At 46.9% G+C, this 14,625-nt stretch overlaps 1 protein-coding gene across 11 annotated transcripts in view; it reads right to left on the bottom strand.

The window, feature by feature from the left end:
• Positions 1-12,765, bottom strand: part of LOC106599111 (cyclic AMP-dependent transcription factor ATF-6 alpha) — a 69,752-nt gene extending 56,987 nt beyond the window's left edge. Inside the window, exons 1-7 of one of the 11 annotated variants that reach the window (XM_045714569.1) lie at positions 12,276-12,764; positions 11,842-11,942; positions 11,629-11,695; positions 3,642-3,721; positions 3,450-3,534; positions 3,080-3,262; positions 593-795 (exon numbers count right to left, since the gene is read on the bottom strand). In XM_045714569.1, the coding sequence (XP_045570525.1) occupies positions 593-795; positions 3,080-3,262; positions 3,450-3,534; positions 3,642-3,721; positions 11,629-11,695; positions 11,842-11,942; positions 12,276-12,372 (816 nt within the window). In that variant the 5' untranslated portion in view covers positions 12,373-12,764. Of the gene's footprint in view, positions 1-592; positions 796-3,079; positions 3,263-3,449; positions 3,538-3,641; positions 3,722-11,628; positions 11,696-11,841; positions 11,943-12,275 lie in introns of all 11 variants that reach the window. The other 10 variants (XM_045714570.1, XM_045714571.1, XM_045714566.1 and 7 more) reach the window with 10 other exon arrangements.
• Between the last annotated feature and the right edge of the window lie 1,860 nt (positions 12,766-14,625).

The raw sequence follows: 14,625 nt of genomic DNA, 5'->3' as shown, positions 1-14,625 counted from the left end.
TGTCAAGGAGGTGAATACTTTTGCACTATATTTTAAGACCGAAGGGAACAATGGTCTTTAAATTAAAGATCCAGGCAGCCTTTTGTTATAACAATAACTTCTCTTCTCAACACATATTATAAGCTGCCAAACGTAAATCTTATAAATATTTAACTTAGCACACACATAAGGACCGACCCCACCACTCTACCCCCTAAATGTTCCATCCGTGAGACATACTCCCCAGGAAAGTGTTACCACAGTAAAAAGCCAGGAGCTCAATGTCTGACAACCCTCAGGGCCTATTGGTTTTAAAGCGGCCTTGCCCTCCTAACTACCAACCACCTCCACTCCTCCCACCTCTCTCCAGATGTCTGGATGGACACTGGGCAGACCCCAGCTTGTCCTCTATTTTTGTGAGATTGAGCACCTATGAAGACTGGGGTAAGATGTTACTTTAGGCTAGATGTTTCCGCACTGTGTGCCTTTAATCTGAGGGAATAAATCATGGAATAAGACAGAACACAATGCTGAAGGCTCCTCTCCAAAAAGGTCAAGAGAGAAAGCAGACATGTACAGTGCTGTACGGAGGTCAGATGCATTTCAAACATACCTCAGTATCCACAGCTGTGTTGTGATAGGTCATTGCCATGGGATGGGTGGGGCCAGAAACAGAAGTGGTCCCCATGGTAACATGATGGGGTACAATTGGCATGGTGAACACCTGGTTGGTGACAGCGAGGAGGGGAGGAGCTGGGGAAGCGATCTGGGGTCCAATCAACAGTCTCGGCTGGAGATGCATCGTAGGAACTGCTGCTGACAAATACCAGATACAGTTAAGAAAGAGGTCTGTCTGTTTTAGCCTTGTCCTAAACCTGGATGTTAGCCATCTCTGAATAACTCATAAGGCATAACAGAGTCAGAAGAGTTGGCTAAAGCACATCCAGGTCTGAGATCATCCTACGTCCCTCTGGGGTCTCCTTCACTCAGTGTACATCACTGTAACATAACTAATTGAATACAGTCAGCGTACATCACTGTAACATAACTAATTGAATACAGTCAGCGTACATCACTGTAACATAACTAATTGAATACAGTCAGCGTACATCACTTTTACATAACTAATTGAATACAGTCAGCGTACATCACTTTTACATAACTAATTGAATACAGTCAGCGTACATCACTTTTACATAACTAATTGAATACAGTCAGCGTACATCACTTTTACATAACTAATTGAATACAGTCAGTGTACATCATTTTTACATAACTAATTGAATACAGTCAGCGTACATCACTTTTACATAACTAATTGAATACAGTCAGTGTACATCACTGTAACATAACTGACTGAACAGTCAGAGTAGCCAGCATCCTTCAGCTGAGGAACATGTACAATAACTCTTCACAATGTTCATCTCACTGATCAGTCCTGGGTTCAGATAGAATTCGCTTTCTTTCTAATCCAGACTGTAGTCTTTTTTTTCTCATCCGCGATCACTTAGGATGTCAGGTCACCTGTATGGGATACTGACCCCCTATAAACTCATCAACACAACAGATCCAGAGTCAGACTCTTGTTTAGTGCTGAGAGCCTGTCCCTCCCTCAGACACCTTCAGCAGTCCTCCAAGGATCCATTATCAAACATATAAAGCCCTGTCATAGTCACCTTCAAAGCCCTGCCACAGTCACCTTCAAAGCCCTGCCAGTCACATTCAAAGCCCTGCCAGTCACCTTCAAAGCCCTGGGCCTACTGAAGTATAATGGAGTGTATTAGGGGCCTACAGAGGAAAACACTCCCATGCTAATTACACTGTAATAATACAAGTAGACCTAAGATCCTACTGAGGTTAAAGGCTTTTAGTCTGGATACTAATGGGCCATGACCCTGCTGCCTCAGAGAGAACTCAGAGAGAATTATAGACAAAAGAGCAGATCTGGTTGGTCAAAAGACCAATTAGTTGAAAAAATATCAGAATTGGGTTGCCTGTGTAAATGCAGCCTCAGATGGATGTACTGTATCTGTTTGATCATTGGTATATAAATGAGAGGTTATGACGGGTGTAGTTGATATGAGTGTGCTCTGTGCTGACGTTCATGAAATATACGTTTTAAAACAACAATATTTCTACAGTGGTTTTTAAAGTCTGTCCTCAAGGATCCTGCATGGTATGCACTGGTCATACACTGGACATTGTGTTACATTTGATGTAGTCTCTGCTGAGTCCCCAACAACCGGATGTTCTGAATTCAGAGGAAATGGAAAGAGAGCCTGTGACATAACTTCCGCTTTTGGATGTTAAAAAGGCAAAACTTTACTGGATTGGTTGAACAGTGCAGAAGATAACCTCCACCAACGTTTTTTTTTTTGTTCTTGTATGTAGGGGATCTAGTTTCAGGCGTTTATTTTGCTGCTACGTTAGGTTACATTTGAGGAGAAGCCAGTAGCTTTCTTTGTACAGCAGACACTGTTTTGAGGACACCTTGTGGTCAATAACAACAGGTGCAGTCATAGGAGTTACAAATACACATACTATTTTTCATTTTGTTCACAGAATGTTGTTTCAGCTTTTCATTACCTTACAAATACCATTATGTACTGTAACAAGGCAACAGTAAACCCGTCAACCCCTACAAATGCTGCAAAATCTCATTTGCGGCAGAGTTTATAGGTCCTTATGGGGAACCTTTCTGTCATGAAAATATGCATATATGTGCAAAATTACATGATGGTAGCTCAAACGGGGCAAGAGATATGCTTGTTCAAAGTTAGCAATTCCAGATGATTACTATAGCAAGACGCATCATTCACCCAAGTTTCGTCAAAATCAGGCCAGTGGGGTCTGAGATATTGCATGTGACTAACATAGTACGAACGGAGACAGATCCATAGCCCCCCCCCCCCCCCCAGGAAGCCATAGAACCTGAATTACTTCAGTGATAAGACCCACCAATATAAAGGGGCATTCGTCACAAAAAAGACTGTGCAGAACACTATTCAAACCCCTCCAAATAATAGTAGACATACTAAATACTATTTCATTGTAAGATAACACAAGAGTAAAGTTAAAGTATGAAAGTTCAGAATCTCACCAGTAGAGGGTGCAGTAGCATGCAGTGGATCCTTGATCACTGAGACCACAGTCTGCAGGCTAACGGGCTGGATGACAATGGTCCTGGTTTTGACAGGAGGGGCCAAGGGTTGGGTGAGGAGGACAGAGGGGGGAAGTTTGGGCTGAATGGACACCCTCTGGTTTGGGTGGGCAGGTCGCTTGGCTGGTGGGAAAAGAGTAAGAGAATAAGTAAATAAGGCACTGAGATGCAGTGCCTTAGACCGCTGCGCCACTCGGGAGGCCCCTGGTTAATACAGGGGTGAACTATGATTCAACTAAACAGACACTTTCAATAATTTTTTTCAAGATATCCACCATATTGTGACATGTACATCAAAGAGACGTTTCACCTCTGGGAGATGGGCTGACTCGCTTGTTTATTTTCTTTTCAGGAGACACCATAGTCGGTAAAGGCTGCATAGACACATCATCTTCCTGCTGGTAGGCATAGGCATGCACAAGACAGAAGTTAGTGAGAGTAGTCAGTACTTAGCCTACTATTTACACATAGGGGGAGAGTGTTGAGCGAATTGAAATCTTACTTTCAAGGATAGTGGTGACAGTGAGGAGGTATCACTAACCGCAGATCCAAATGATAGGGAGGACCCAGGCACTCCTACATCTGCCAATGAAACAATTAGAACTCAATTCAATTGACAAGCAGGGGCATGACATTGCCGATCCTCTTTCACTTCCTGTGTGATTGACCTTACAACACAGTTTGGGGGCCTCACAGGTGCAGCCTTCCCACGCCCAAGACAGCCACCTAATCTCTACTGACTAGGGCAGGGATGGGCCCTTTTGTAGGCCCACGGAGTGACGTGTGTGTGTGTATGTGTATGTGTGTGTGTGTGTGTGTGTGTGTGTGTGTGTGTGTGTGTGTGTGTGTGTGTGCGTGTGCGTGTGTGCGTATAATGGGAAATGATTTGATTAATTATTTTCTTGTATATTATTTACTGTTAATATGGATTGATATGTAATAAACTTGATGGTACAGTATGTGCGGGTAGATGCAGACAAACGCATTCCCTTGGGGGAAGGGAAACAGTACATAACTTATGTCTCGTGGGTTTCATAACCACATTTTTATAACAATTCAATAACGATGAGCCGGGAGACCCCCATGATGTTCTGCGGCACACCCCCAATACGCCACATCTCCTCCCCTCCTACTTAAATTGTTCCCATTATGAACAACATTCCTGAGAAGATGACTGTGAGCCCCTAGGCGGCGACCAGTGGATCAGGGTGTCACCGAGTCACAGTTCTGGACCACTCATGACTGACTGGGGGTTCTGTCGGTGTTGCATTACTCAACAGTAACTGATCTGTGTGTCACGTCCTGACCAGTAAAGGGGTTATTTGTTATTATAGTTTGGTCAGGATGTGGCAGGGGGTATTTGTTTAGAGTGTTTCAGGGTTTGTTGGGCTATGTGTTTCGGTAGAGGGGTGTTTGTTTAGAGTGTTCCGGGTTTTTGGTTATGTTCTATGTTAGTATATTTCTATGTTCTGGTCTAGTCTTTTTAGTTCTATGTTTAGGGTTATTGGATGGACCTTCAATTGGAGGCAGCTGTTCCTCGTTGCCTCTGATTGAAGGTCCTATATAGAGAGGTGTTTTTGTAATGGGTTTTGTGGGAAGTTGTTTTTGCACTGTTGTGTTAGCCTGCAATACTGTTCGTTCGTTCGTTCGTTCGTTTTCTTGTTTTGTAAGTGTTCTAATAAAAGTTAATATGAGCACTCAACCCGCTGCGCCTTGGTCCAATTTATACAACGACCGTTACAGAACTTCCCACCACCAACGGACCAAGCAGCGTGGTAAGGAGCTAGAAAGGAGTTATTGTGAGTCGTGGACTTGGGAGGAGATTTTAGCCGGAGAGGGACCATGGAGGAAGGCTGGAGAGGACCGGGACTGTTATATTGGAACACGACTGGCATGGAAGCCTGAGAGGCAGCCCCAATAATTATTTTGGGGGGGGGCACACGGGTAGTTTGGCTGGGCCAGGGTTAAGCCCCAAGTCAACTCCCAGTGCTTACCGGAGGCAGCATGTTACTGGTCAGGCCCTGTGCTATGGGGTGATGCGCACGGCGTCGAGGCCGAGCATTCACAGGCCGGTGTGCGCGGTGCCAGCGTCCCGCATTTGCCAGGGGGAAGCGGGCATCCAGCCAGTAAGGGTGGTGCCAGTACTGCGCTCGAGACCGCCAGTGCGCCTTCACGGCCCAGTGTATCCTGTTCCCGCTCCTCGCAATAGCCCTGAGGTGCGTGTATCCAGTCTGGCGTCTCCAAAGCCAGCACTACGCACCAGGCCTTCAGTGTGTCAGCCTAGTCCAGGATGTCCTGTTCCCGCTCCTCGCACTAGCCTTGGGGTGCGTGTCTCCAATCTGGTACCTCCACTACCAGCACCACGCACCAGGCCTCCAGTGCGTCAGCCCAGTCCAACTCGTCCTGTTCCGGCTCCTCGCACTAGCCCTGAGGTGCGTGTTTCCAGTCTGGCACCTCCAAAGCCAGCATCACGCACCAGGCCTCCAGTGCATCAGCCCAGTTCAGCACGTCCTATTCCTGCTCCTCGCACTAGCCTTGGGGTGTGTGTTTCCAGTCTGGCACTTCCAAAGCCAGCACCACGCACCAGGCTTTCAGTGTGCAATCCTCGTCCAGAGTGTCCGGCGACAGTGCCCCGTCCAGAGTGTCCGGCGACAGTGCCCCATCTAGAGCTTCCGGCAACAGTACCCCGTAGAGAGACGGCCCACAGTCCGGAACCGAGTGAGACGGCCTACAGTCCGGAACCGAGAGAGACGGCCTACAGTCCGGAACCGAGAGAGACGGCCTACAGTCCGGAACCGAGAGAGACGGCCTACAGTCCGGAACCGAGAGAGTCGCCCTACAGTCCAGAATCGGCGCAGCGAGAGTCGCCCTACAGTCCGGAATCGGCGCAGCGAGAGTCGCCCTACAGTCCGGAATCGGCGCAGCGAGAGTCGCCCTACAGTCCGGAATCGGCGCAGCGAGAGTCGCCCTACAGTCCGGAATCGGCGCAGCGAGAGTCGCCCTACAGTCCGGAATCGGCGCAGCGAGAGTCGCCCTACAGTCCGGAATCGGCGCAGCCAGAGACGCGCTTCGGCCCGAGGTCTACAGCGACACGCTTCAGCCCGTATTCAGCGGGGGTGGACAGGTTAGGTGGTGGACTAAGGCCAGAGCCTGAGCCACCTCCACAGTAGGAGGATTGGGGAGGGGGGGGTGGTGTAGCACGGGAACCGTCGGTGACGGTAGTCACCCTCCCTTCCCTCCCTCTAGTTGGGGGTTTATTTTTGTGTTTATTTTTTGTGTGAGGTGCATCCGGGGTCTGTACCTTTGGGGGGGGGGTACTGTCACGTCCTGACCAGTAAAGGGGTTATTTGTTATTATAGTTTGGTCAGGACGTGGCAGGGGGTATTTGTTTAGAGTGTTTCGGGATTTGTTGGGCTATGTATTTAGGTAGAGGGGTGTTTGTTTAGAGTGTTCCGGGGTTTTTGGTTATGTTCTATGTTAGTATATTTCTATGTTCTGGTCTAGTCTTTTTAGTTCTATGTTTAGGGTTATTGGATGGACCTTCAATTGGAGGCAGCTGTTCCTCGTTGCCTCTGATTGAAGGTCCTATATAGAGGGGTGTTTTTGTAATGAGTTTTGTGGGAAGTTGTTTTTTCACTGCTGTGTTAGCCTGCAATACCGTTCGTTCGTTTTTCTTGTTTTGTTTTTGTAAGTGTTCTAATAAAAGTTAATATGAGCACTCAACCCGCTGCGCCTTGGTCCAATATATACAACGACCGTTACACTGTGTGCCTTTTCCAGACGTTCTCTGCCGTTGGACAGTGTAGGCCACAGGACCAGTCTGAGCAATGACTGTAGCAATAATCCACTTTGGTCCGTTGAGGTAGTTCCTAGCTAAGGATGAAATAGTATGTTTTTAATGAAAATATGTCAATCGTTATTTGAATATGTTGGTAACCCGTTGTATAAAAATGATAATGTCCGAGAAGCCAGTGTTTGGAGGATATATTGGCACGATTTGCCGGCCCGAGGCGAACCGTGCCAATATATCCTCCAAACACCGGCTTCTCGGGCATTATCATTTAACTAAGACAGTTCTCCAGGATTGAGGCTCTGTCATTTCCTTTCAGTTCACAATATTTGACTCGACTCTCCTGTCGACGTTTTGAGGCTTGAGGAGGTCAAAGCTCATGAGTAGCGATGCAGGCGAAGACTTGCGTGCAATGTGTTCCTGTAGGATAGCAGGATGCTGTGCAAGCGTTGGTGCAGTGTCCCTTGACCTTGAGACGCTTTAAGGCATGTTTCATGGTCTGTATGAATCTCTCCGCCAGCCCGTTAGTTGATGGATGTTACGGTGTGGACCTGATGAGTTCGCCATTCACCTGTGGGAACGTGGCCATTTCTTGGGACAGGAGCTGCGGTCCGTTGTCGCTAACGAGTTGGAGTGGCGATCCGAACCGTCTAAACACTTCTCCAAGCTTCTCGATTGTCTTCTCTGCCCTAGTAGATCTCATGATGGTGGGCCTCCCGAGTGGTGCAGCGGTATAAGGCACTGCATCGCAGTGCTAGAGGCATCACTACAGACCCGGTTTCGATCCCAGGCTATGTAGCAGCCGGCCGCGACCGGGAGACACAAGAGGCAGCTCACAATTGTTAGGGAGGAGTTTTGCTGGCCAGGATGTCCTTGTCCCATCGCCCTCTAGCGACTCCTTATGGCGGGCCGGGTGCATGCACGCTGACTTTGGTCGCCAGTTGTACTGTGTTTCCTCCGATGCATTGGTGCGGCTGGCTTCCGGGTTAAGCGAGCAATGTGTCAAGAAGCAGTGGAGGATGCATGGCTCTCGAGCTTCGCCTCTCCCGAGTCTGTACGGGAGTTGCAGCGATGGGACAAGACCGTATTTCACGAAATTGGGGAGAAAGTAAAAAATAGAAGAAAAAAAATAAATCTCATGATGGCAACCTCTGGCCACTTGCTATGAGCAGCCACGTCCACGAGAAACAGTCTTCGAATGAACCTGTGAATTCTATGTGTATGCATTGCCACGCCTCCTCCGGCCAATCCCACGGATGAAGAGGTGCAAGTTAAGGTACCTCGCGAACCTTCTGACATGAGGAACATATTTTCGCTTTCACCTCAATGCTTCCATCCAATCCAGGCCACCAGAAGTAGCTTTGTGCGATTTCCTTCATGCAAACCACAATGACCTGAGTGTAGCTGATGCAACACTGGTTTCCACAGCGATGGCGGAATGATAACTCTCCTCCGCCACAGCAGATGTCCACTGTACTGACAGCTCAGTTGTCTTGGAAAGGTAAGGTTTCAGTTCCGTAGCATCTCCTGCAACTTTAACTTTGATGATAATGTCCATCACTTCAGGTAACACCGGGTCATTTCTGGTGTTTCTCGGCACTTGTGTTGAAGTGACTGGTGTGTTTTCCACTTGTCTGAAGTAGAAGATGTCCACTTGGTGTGACTCTGGCTTGACCACAGGTAGTGGTAACCTGGAAAGTTCATCTGCATTGCAGTGCAGTTCTGCAGTGCAGACTTGCGGTACTTGATGTCCTAGGTGTGTTCTGACAACAACAAAGCCCACCTTTGCATTCTGCTTGCAGCAAGTGACGGAATCCCAGTATGCGTTCCTAGAAATCCACTCAAGATCTGATCTATCGTCCTCTGGAACAGTGCTGGTGCACTTTGGATTCCAAACGGTAGACGACAGAACCTGGAGAGCCCACTGTGTGTCACAACGGTCAGCAGCTCCATTGACTTTTCATCCACATGCATCCGCAAATAGGCTTGGCAGAGATCAATTTCCTGAACTTTTGACCCCAGCTAAACCGACGAAAAGGTTGTTGATGTGTGATACCGGAAACTACTCAGTGAACAACACAGGGTTAACTGTGACTTTAAAATGTATGTCTAAGTATCATATACTGCTCAAAAAAATAAAGGGAACACTTAAACAACACATCCTAGATCTGAATGAAAGAAATAATCTTATTAAATACTTTTTCCTTTACATAGTTGAATGTGCTGACAACAAAATCACACAAAAATAATCAATGGAAATCCAATTTATCAACCAATGGAGGTCTGGATTTGGAGATACACTCAAAATTAAAGTGGAAAACCACACTACAGGCTGATCTAACTTTGATGTAATGTCCTTAAAACAAGTCAAAATGAGGCTCAGTAGTGTGTGTGGCCTCCACGTGCCTGTATGACCTCCCTACAACACCTGGGCATGCTCCTGATGAGGTGGCGGCTGGTCTCCTGAGGGATCTCCTCCCAGACCTGGACTAAAGCATCCGCCAACTCCTGGACAGTCTGTGGTGCAACGTGGCGTTGGTGGATGGAGCGAGACATGATGTCCCAGATGTGCTCAATTGGATTCAGGTCTGGGGAACGGGCGGGCCAGTCCATAGCATCAATGCCTTCCTTTTGCAGGAACTGCTGACACACTCCAGCCACATGAGGTCTAGCATTGTCTTGCATTAGGAGGAACCCAGGGCCAACTGCACCAGCATATGGTCTCACAAGGGGTCTGAGGATCTCATCTCGGTACCTAATGGCAGGCAGGCTACCTTTGGCGAGCACATGGAGGGCTGTGCGGCCCCCCAAAGAAATGCCACCCCACACCATGACTGACCCACCGCCAAACCGGTCATGCTGGAGGATGTTGCAGGCAGCAGAACGTTCTCCACGGCGTCTCCAGACTCTGTCACGTCTGTCACGTGCTCAGTGTGAACCTGCTTTCATCTGTGAAGAGCACAGGGCGCCAGTGGAGAATTTGCCAATCTTGGTGTTCTCTGGCAAATGCCAAACGTCCTGCACGGTGTTGGGCTGTAAGCACAACCCCCACCTGTGGAAGTCGGGTCCTCATACCACCCTCATGGAGTCTGTTTCTAACCGTTTGAGCAGACACATGCACATTTGTGGCCTGCTGGAGGTCATTTTGCAGGGCTCTGGCAGTGCTTCTCCTGCTCCACCTTGCACAAAGGCGGAGGTAGCGGTCCTGTTGCTGGGTTGTTGCCCTCCTACGGCCTCCTCCACGTCTCCTGATGTACTGGCCTGTCTCCTAGTAGCGCCTCCATGCTCTGGACACTACGCTGACAGACATAGCAAACCTTCTTGCCACAGCTCGCATTGATGTGCCATCCTGGGTGAGCTGCACTACCTGAGCCACTTGTGTGGGTTGTAGACTCCGTCTCATGCTACCACTAGAGTGAAAGCACCGCCAGCATTCAAAAGTGACCAAAACATCAGCCAGGAAGCATAGGAACTGAGAAGTGGTCTGTGGTCCCCACCTGTAGAACCACTCCTTTATTGCGGGTGTCTTGCTAATTGCCTATAATTTCCACCTGTTGTCTATTCCATTCGCACAACAGCATGTGAAATTTATTGTCAATCAGTGTTGCTTCCTAAGTGGACAGTTTGATTTCACAGAAGTGTGATTGACTTGGAGTTACATTGTGTTGTTTAAGTGTTCCCTTTATTTTTTTGAGCAGTGTATTTATTTAAGTAGTTTTCTATAATTATCTGTTGCAAGTACTGATGTTCCTGTTTAACTGCCAGTATTAAATGTCTGCCAGTATTAAATGTCTGCCAGTGTTGAATGTTATGGTTAAAGTTTGATGCCAGACTGGATTTGAGGACACACTCATAATGTCTTAATTGGGCGTTGGGTCACCACGAGCAACCAGAACAGCTCCAATGCGCCTTCGCCTAGATTCTACAAGTGTCTGGAACTCTACTGGAGGGATGTGACGCCATTCTTTCGTGAGAAATTCCATAATTTGGTATTTTGTTGGTGGTGGAAAATGCTGTCTCAGGTGCCAATCCAGAGTCTCCCATAAGTGTTCAGTTGGGTTGAGATCTGGTGATTGAGCCACACACACACCCTTTAAACCCCCTATGCTCCTTTGAGACGCATCTTAAAAAGTCACTGAGATCTCTACTTCTAGTCTGGTAGCCAAAATAACGGGCAACTGGGCATTTTTATGCATGATGGGATGTTAATTGCCTAATTAACTCAGGAACCACACCTTCCTTCAATATACTTTGTATCGCTCATTTACTCAGGTGTTTCATTTATTTAGGCAGTTACCTGCATCTGTGACACTGTGTGATTCTGTAGCAGCCTATATTGTGACTTCCTACAAGCCTCTCAGGCTGGTGTTTACAGAACATTTGGTGCAGTGTGATTAATATATTTGGGCCTTCTCAGAGACATTTTCTTTGCTTCGGCTCTGGATGTGTTCTCTCTGAAATCTTACTATAAACCGGATATATTGTTTTATTTATATTATCAACAAATGCTCTCCTTTCTGTTCACCGGAAAATCCCCTTTACAGTGTGGGTGTGTGTTTCCTGTATGAGATTTGAATCTATTACCAGGAAGACACAGGGTTCCAGTAGGGGTTCTCATGGTTGGCTACACTCAGCCTACTTTGCCTTGGCTTGGCTATTATAGTTAAACTGAAAGTGATGCAATCCTGGCGATTTTTACCTGTGCAGCAACCGTCAGTATCTCCACTGGCGAAGGATCTCCATTGTAACAGATTAATGTCATTCACCTGAGAAACATGCAGTCTGTTAGCTGTCACTTTCAGTCACTAAGACTAATTGTAGGTTAGGCAACTACTACTACCAATAATTGTAGATGTAGCCTAGTAGGATAATAACACATAGCATTACATGGAGGGGTAATGTGGTGTAATACCTCTTGTTGCAGTGTTGTTTCATCAGGTGGTGTGAACTCAAATTCTTGAAGCAGTTCTTCTGCATCACTTAGGTTTTCAAGTTCTTTAAACAGGTTGATGTCTGTAACAATGTTGCAAGCGGGAACAGATCAGTGAAAGAATCCAACGTATCTATTCTAATACATTACGCCTGTAAAAATGTTGCAAGAGACCAGTGAGTTTCCAAAGTAGCTTCAATACATAAAAAAATACAGTAAGGGGGAAAGTTGCTTATTTCCACTCGGGGGAAAGTTGCTTATTTCCACTCAGTCAAAACAAGTACTGCTGCGCCTGAGCATTAAAACGTATGTTATATTCAATAACGTAAAGTATATTCATTATATCCAGACAGTCAATGAAGTTGCACGTTGTGTTTACAACAAAGCTATTATAATGTAATAAGAATCGCACTTACCCCATTCGCCATCATGATCAATGCAAATATCGGCTAAATCGCTGTCAAATAGCCCATATTGTAGATGACTGTCTAAATCCAACCGTAACTCTGCCATTTCTAATGTTAGAAATTGTCAAAAAGAGTCACAACAGAGTGTTCACATTTCCTAGTTTGCCGTCAACTCTCCACTATAGATACCGTAAATAAATAAATACACTTCCTGCTAATTAGTACGGAACCCGCGATGGGACATTTACAAAACATGACAGTTCCCAGCAGGTCTAGCCTGCTAGTGATAAAGGTTATTTGAACTAGTAGCCGCACACTGAGGCAAACATCTACAGTACATGTCTGGAGATCTGCTTCTTCAAAATGCCAATGCATTATGATATGGGGGGCATAAAATGCTAATAATAATCATTCCATTGAATAATGTGAGCAGTAGAAATACTGGTAAGACAGACAGAAATATAGAGAAAGCTATTCTGAAAGAGAGATACCTATTTCAAATCAAGTGTTATTTGTCACATACGTGCGGTAGCAGAGAGAACAGTCTATGACTAGGGTGGCTGGAGTCTTTGACGGTCGGAGACCGAGTAGTTGCCATACCAGGCAGTGATGCAACCCGTCAGGACGCTCTCGATGATACAGCTGTAAAATCTTTTGAGGATCTGATGACCCATGCCAAATCTTTTCAGTCTCCTGAGGGGGAATAGGTTTTGTTGTGCCCTCTTCACGACTGTCTTGGTGTGCTTGGGCCATGTTAGTTTGTTGTTGATGTGGACGCCAAGGAACTTGAAGCTCTCCAATACAGCCCCGTCGTTGAGAATGGGGGCGTGCTCGGTCCTCTTTTTCCTGTAGTCCACAATCATCTCCTTTGTCTTGATCACGTTGAGGGAGAGGTTTTTGTCCTTGCACCACATGGTCAGGTCTCTGACCTCCTCCCTATAGGCTGTCTCATTGTTGTTGGTGATCAGGCCTACCACTGTTGTGTCATCAGCAAATTTAATGATGGTGTTGGAGTTGTGCCTGGCCGTGCAGTCATGACTGAACAGGGAGTACAGGAGGGGACTGAGCACGCCGCCCTGAGGGGCCCCAGTGATGAGGATTAGCTTGGTGGATGTGTTGCTACCTACCCTTACCACCTGGGGGCGGCCCGTCAGGAAGTCCAGGATCCAGTTGCAGAGGGAAGTGTTTAGTCCCAGGGTCCTTAGCTTAGTGATGAGCTTTGAGGGCACTATGGTGTTGACCTCTGAACTGTAGTCAATGAATAGCATTCTCACATAGGTGTTCCTTTTGTCCAGGTGGGAAACGGCAGTGAGGAGTGCAATAGAGATTGCATCATCTGTGGATCTGTTGGTGCGGTATGCAAATATGAGTGGGTCTAGGGTTTCTGGGAAAATGGTGTTGATGTGAGCCATGACCAGCCTTTCAAAGCATTTCATGGCTACAGACGTGAGTGCTACGTGTCGGTAGTCATTTAGGCAGGTTACCTTAGTGTTCTTGGGCACAGGGACTATGGTGTTCTGCTTGAAACATGTTGGTATTACAGACTCAGACAGGGAAAGGTTGAAAATGTCAGTGAAGACACTTGCCAGTTGGTCAGCGCATGATCGGAGTACACGTCCAGGTAATCCGTCTGGCCCAGCGGCCTTGTGAATGTTGACCTGTTTGAAGGTCTTACATCAGCTGCGGAGAGCCTGATCACACAGTTGTCCAGAACAGCTGATGCTCTCAAGCATGTTTCAGTGTTACTTAACTCGAAGTGAGCATAGAAGTCATTTAGCTCGTCTGGTAGGCTCGTGTCACTGGACAGCTCTCGGCTGTGCTTCCCTTTGTAGTCTGTAATAGTTTGCAAGCCCTGCCACATCCGACGAGCGTTGGCGCCAGTGTAGTACGATTCGATCTTAGTCCTGTATTGACGCTTTGCCTGTTTGATGGTTTGTCAGAGGGCATAGCGGTATTTCTTATAAGCTTCCGGGTTAGAGTCCCGCTCCTTGAAAGCGGCAGCTCTACCCTTTACCTCAGTGCGAATGTTGCCTGTAATCTATGGCTTCTGGTTGGGGTATGTACGTACAGTCACTGTGGGGACGACGTCCTCGATGCACTTATTGATAAAGCCAGTGACTGATATGGTGTACTCCTCAATGCCATCGGAAGAATCCCGGAACATATTCCAGTCTGTGCTAGCAAAACAGTCCTGTAGTTTAGCATATGCTTCATCTGACCACTTTTTTATAGACCGAGTCACTGGTGCCGACATGTAAGAAGTGGTTACCCTTGATGTCCAGCAGTGACTGCTAGTCATCAAGGGTAACCACTTACATGTCGGTTACATGCAACTTCATTTAAGATTTTTGTTGATGTC

This window comes from Salmo salar, chromosome ssa03, assembly GCF_905237065.1.
Source record: "Salmo salar chromosome ssa03, Ssal_v3.1, whole genome shotgun sequence".
Taxonomy (NCBI): Eukaryota; Metazoa; Chordata; class Actinopteri; order Salmoniformes; family Salmonidae; genus Salmo; species Salmo salar.
The sequence above is the reverse complement of the archived record's forward strand: the minus strand, read 5'-3'. Positions and strand labels throughout refer to the sequence as shown.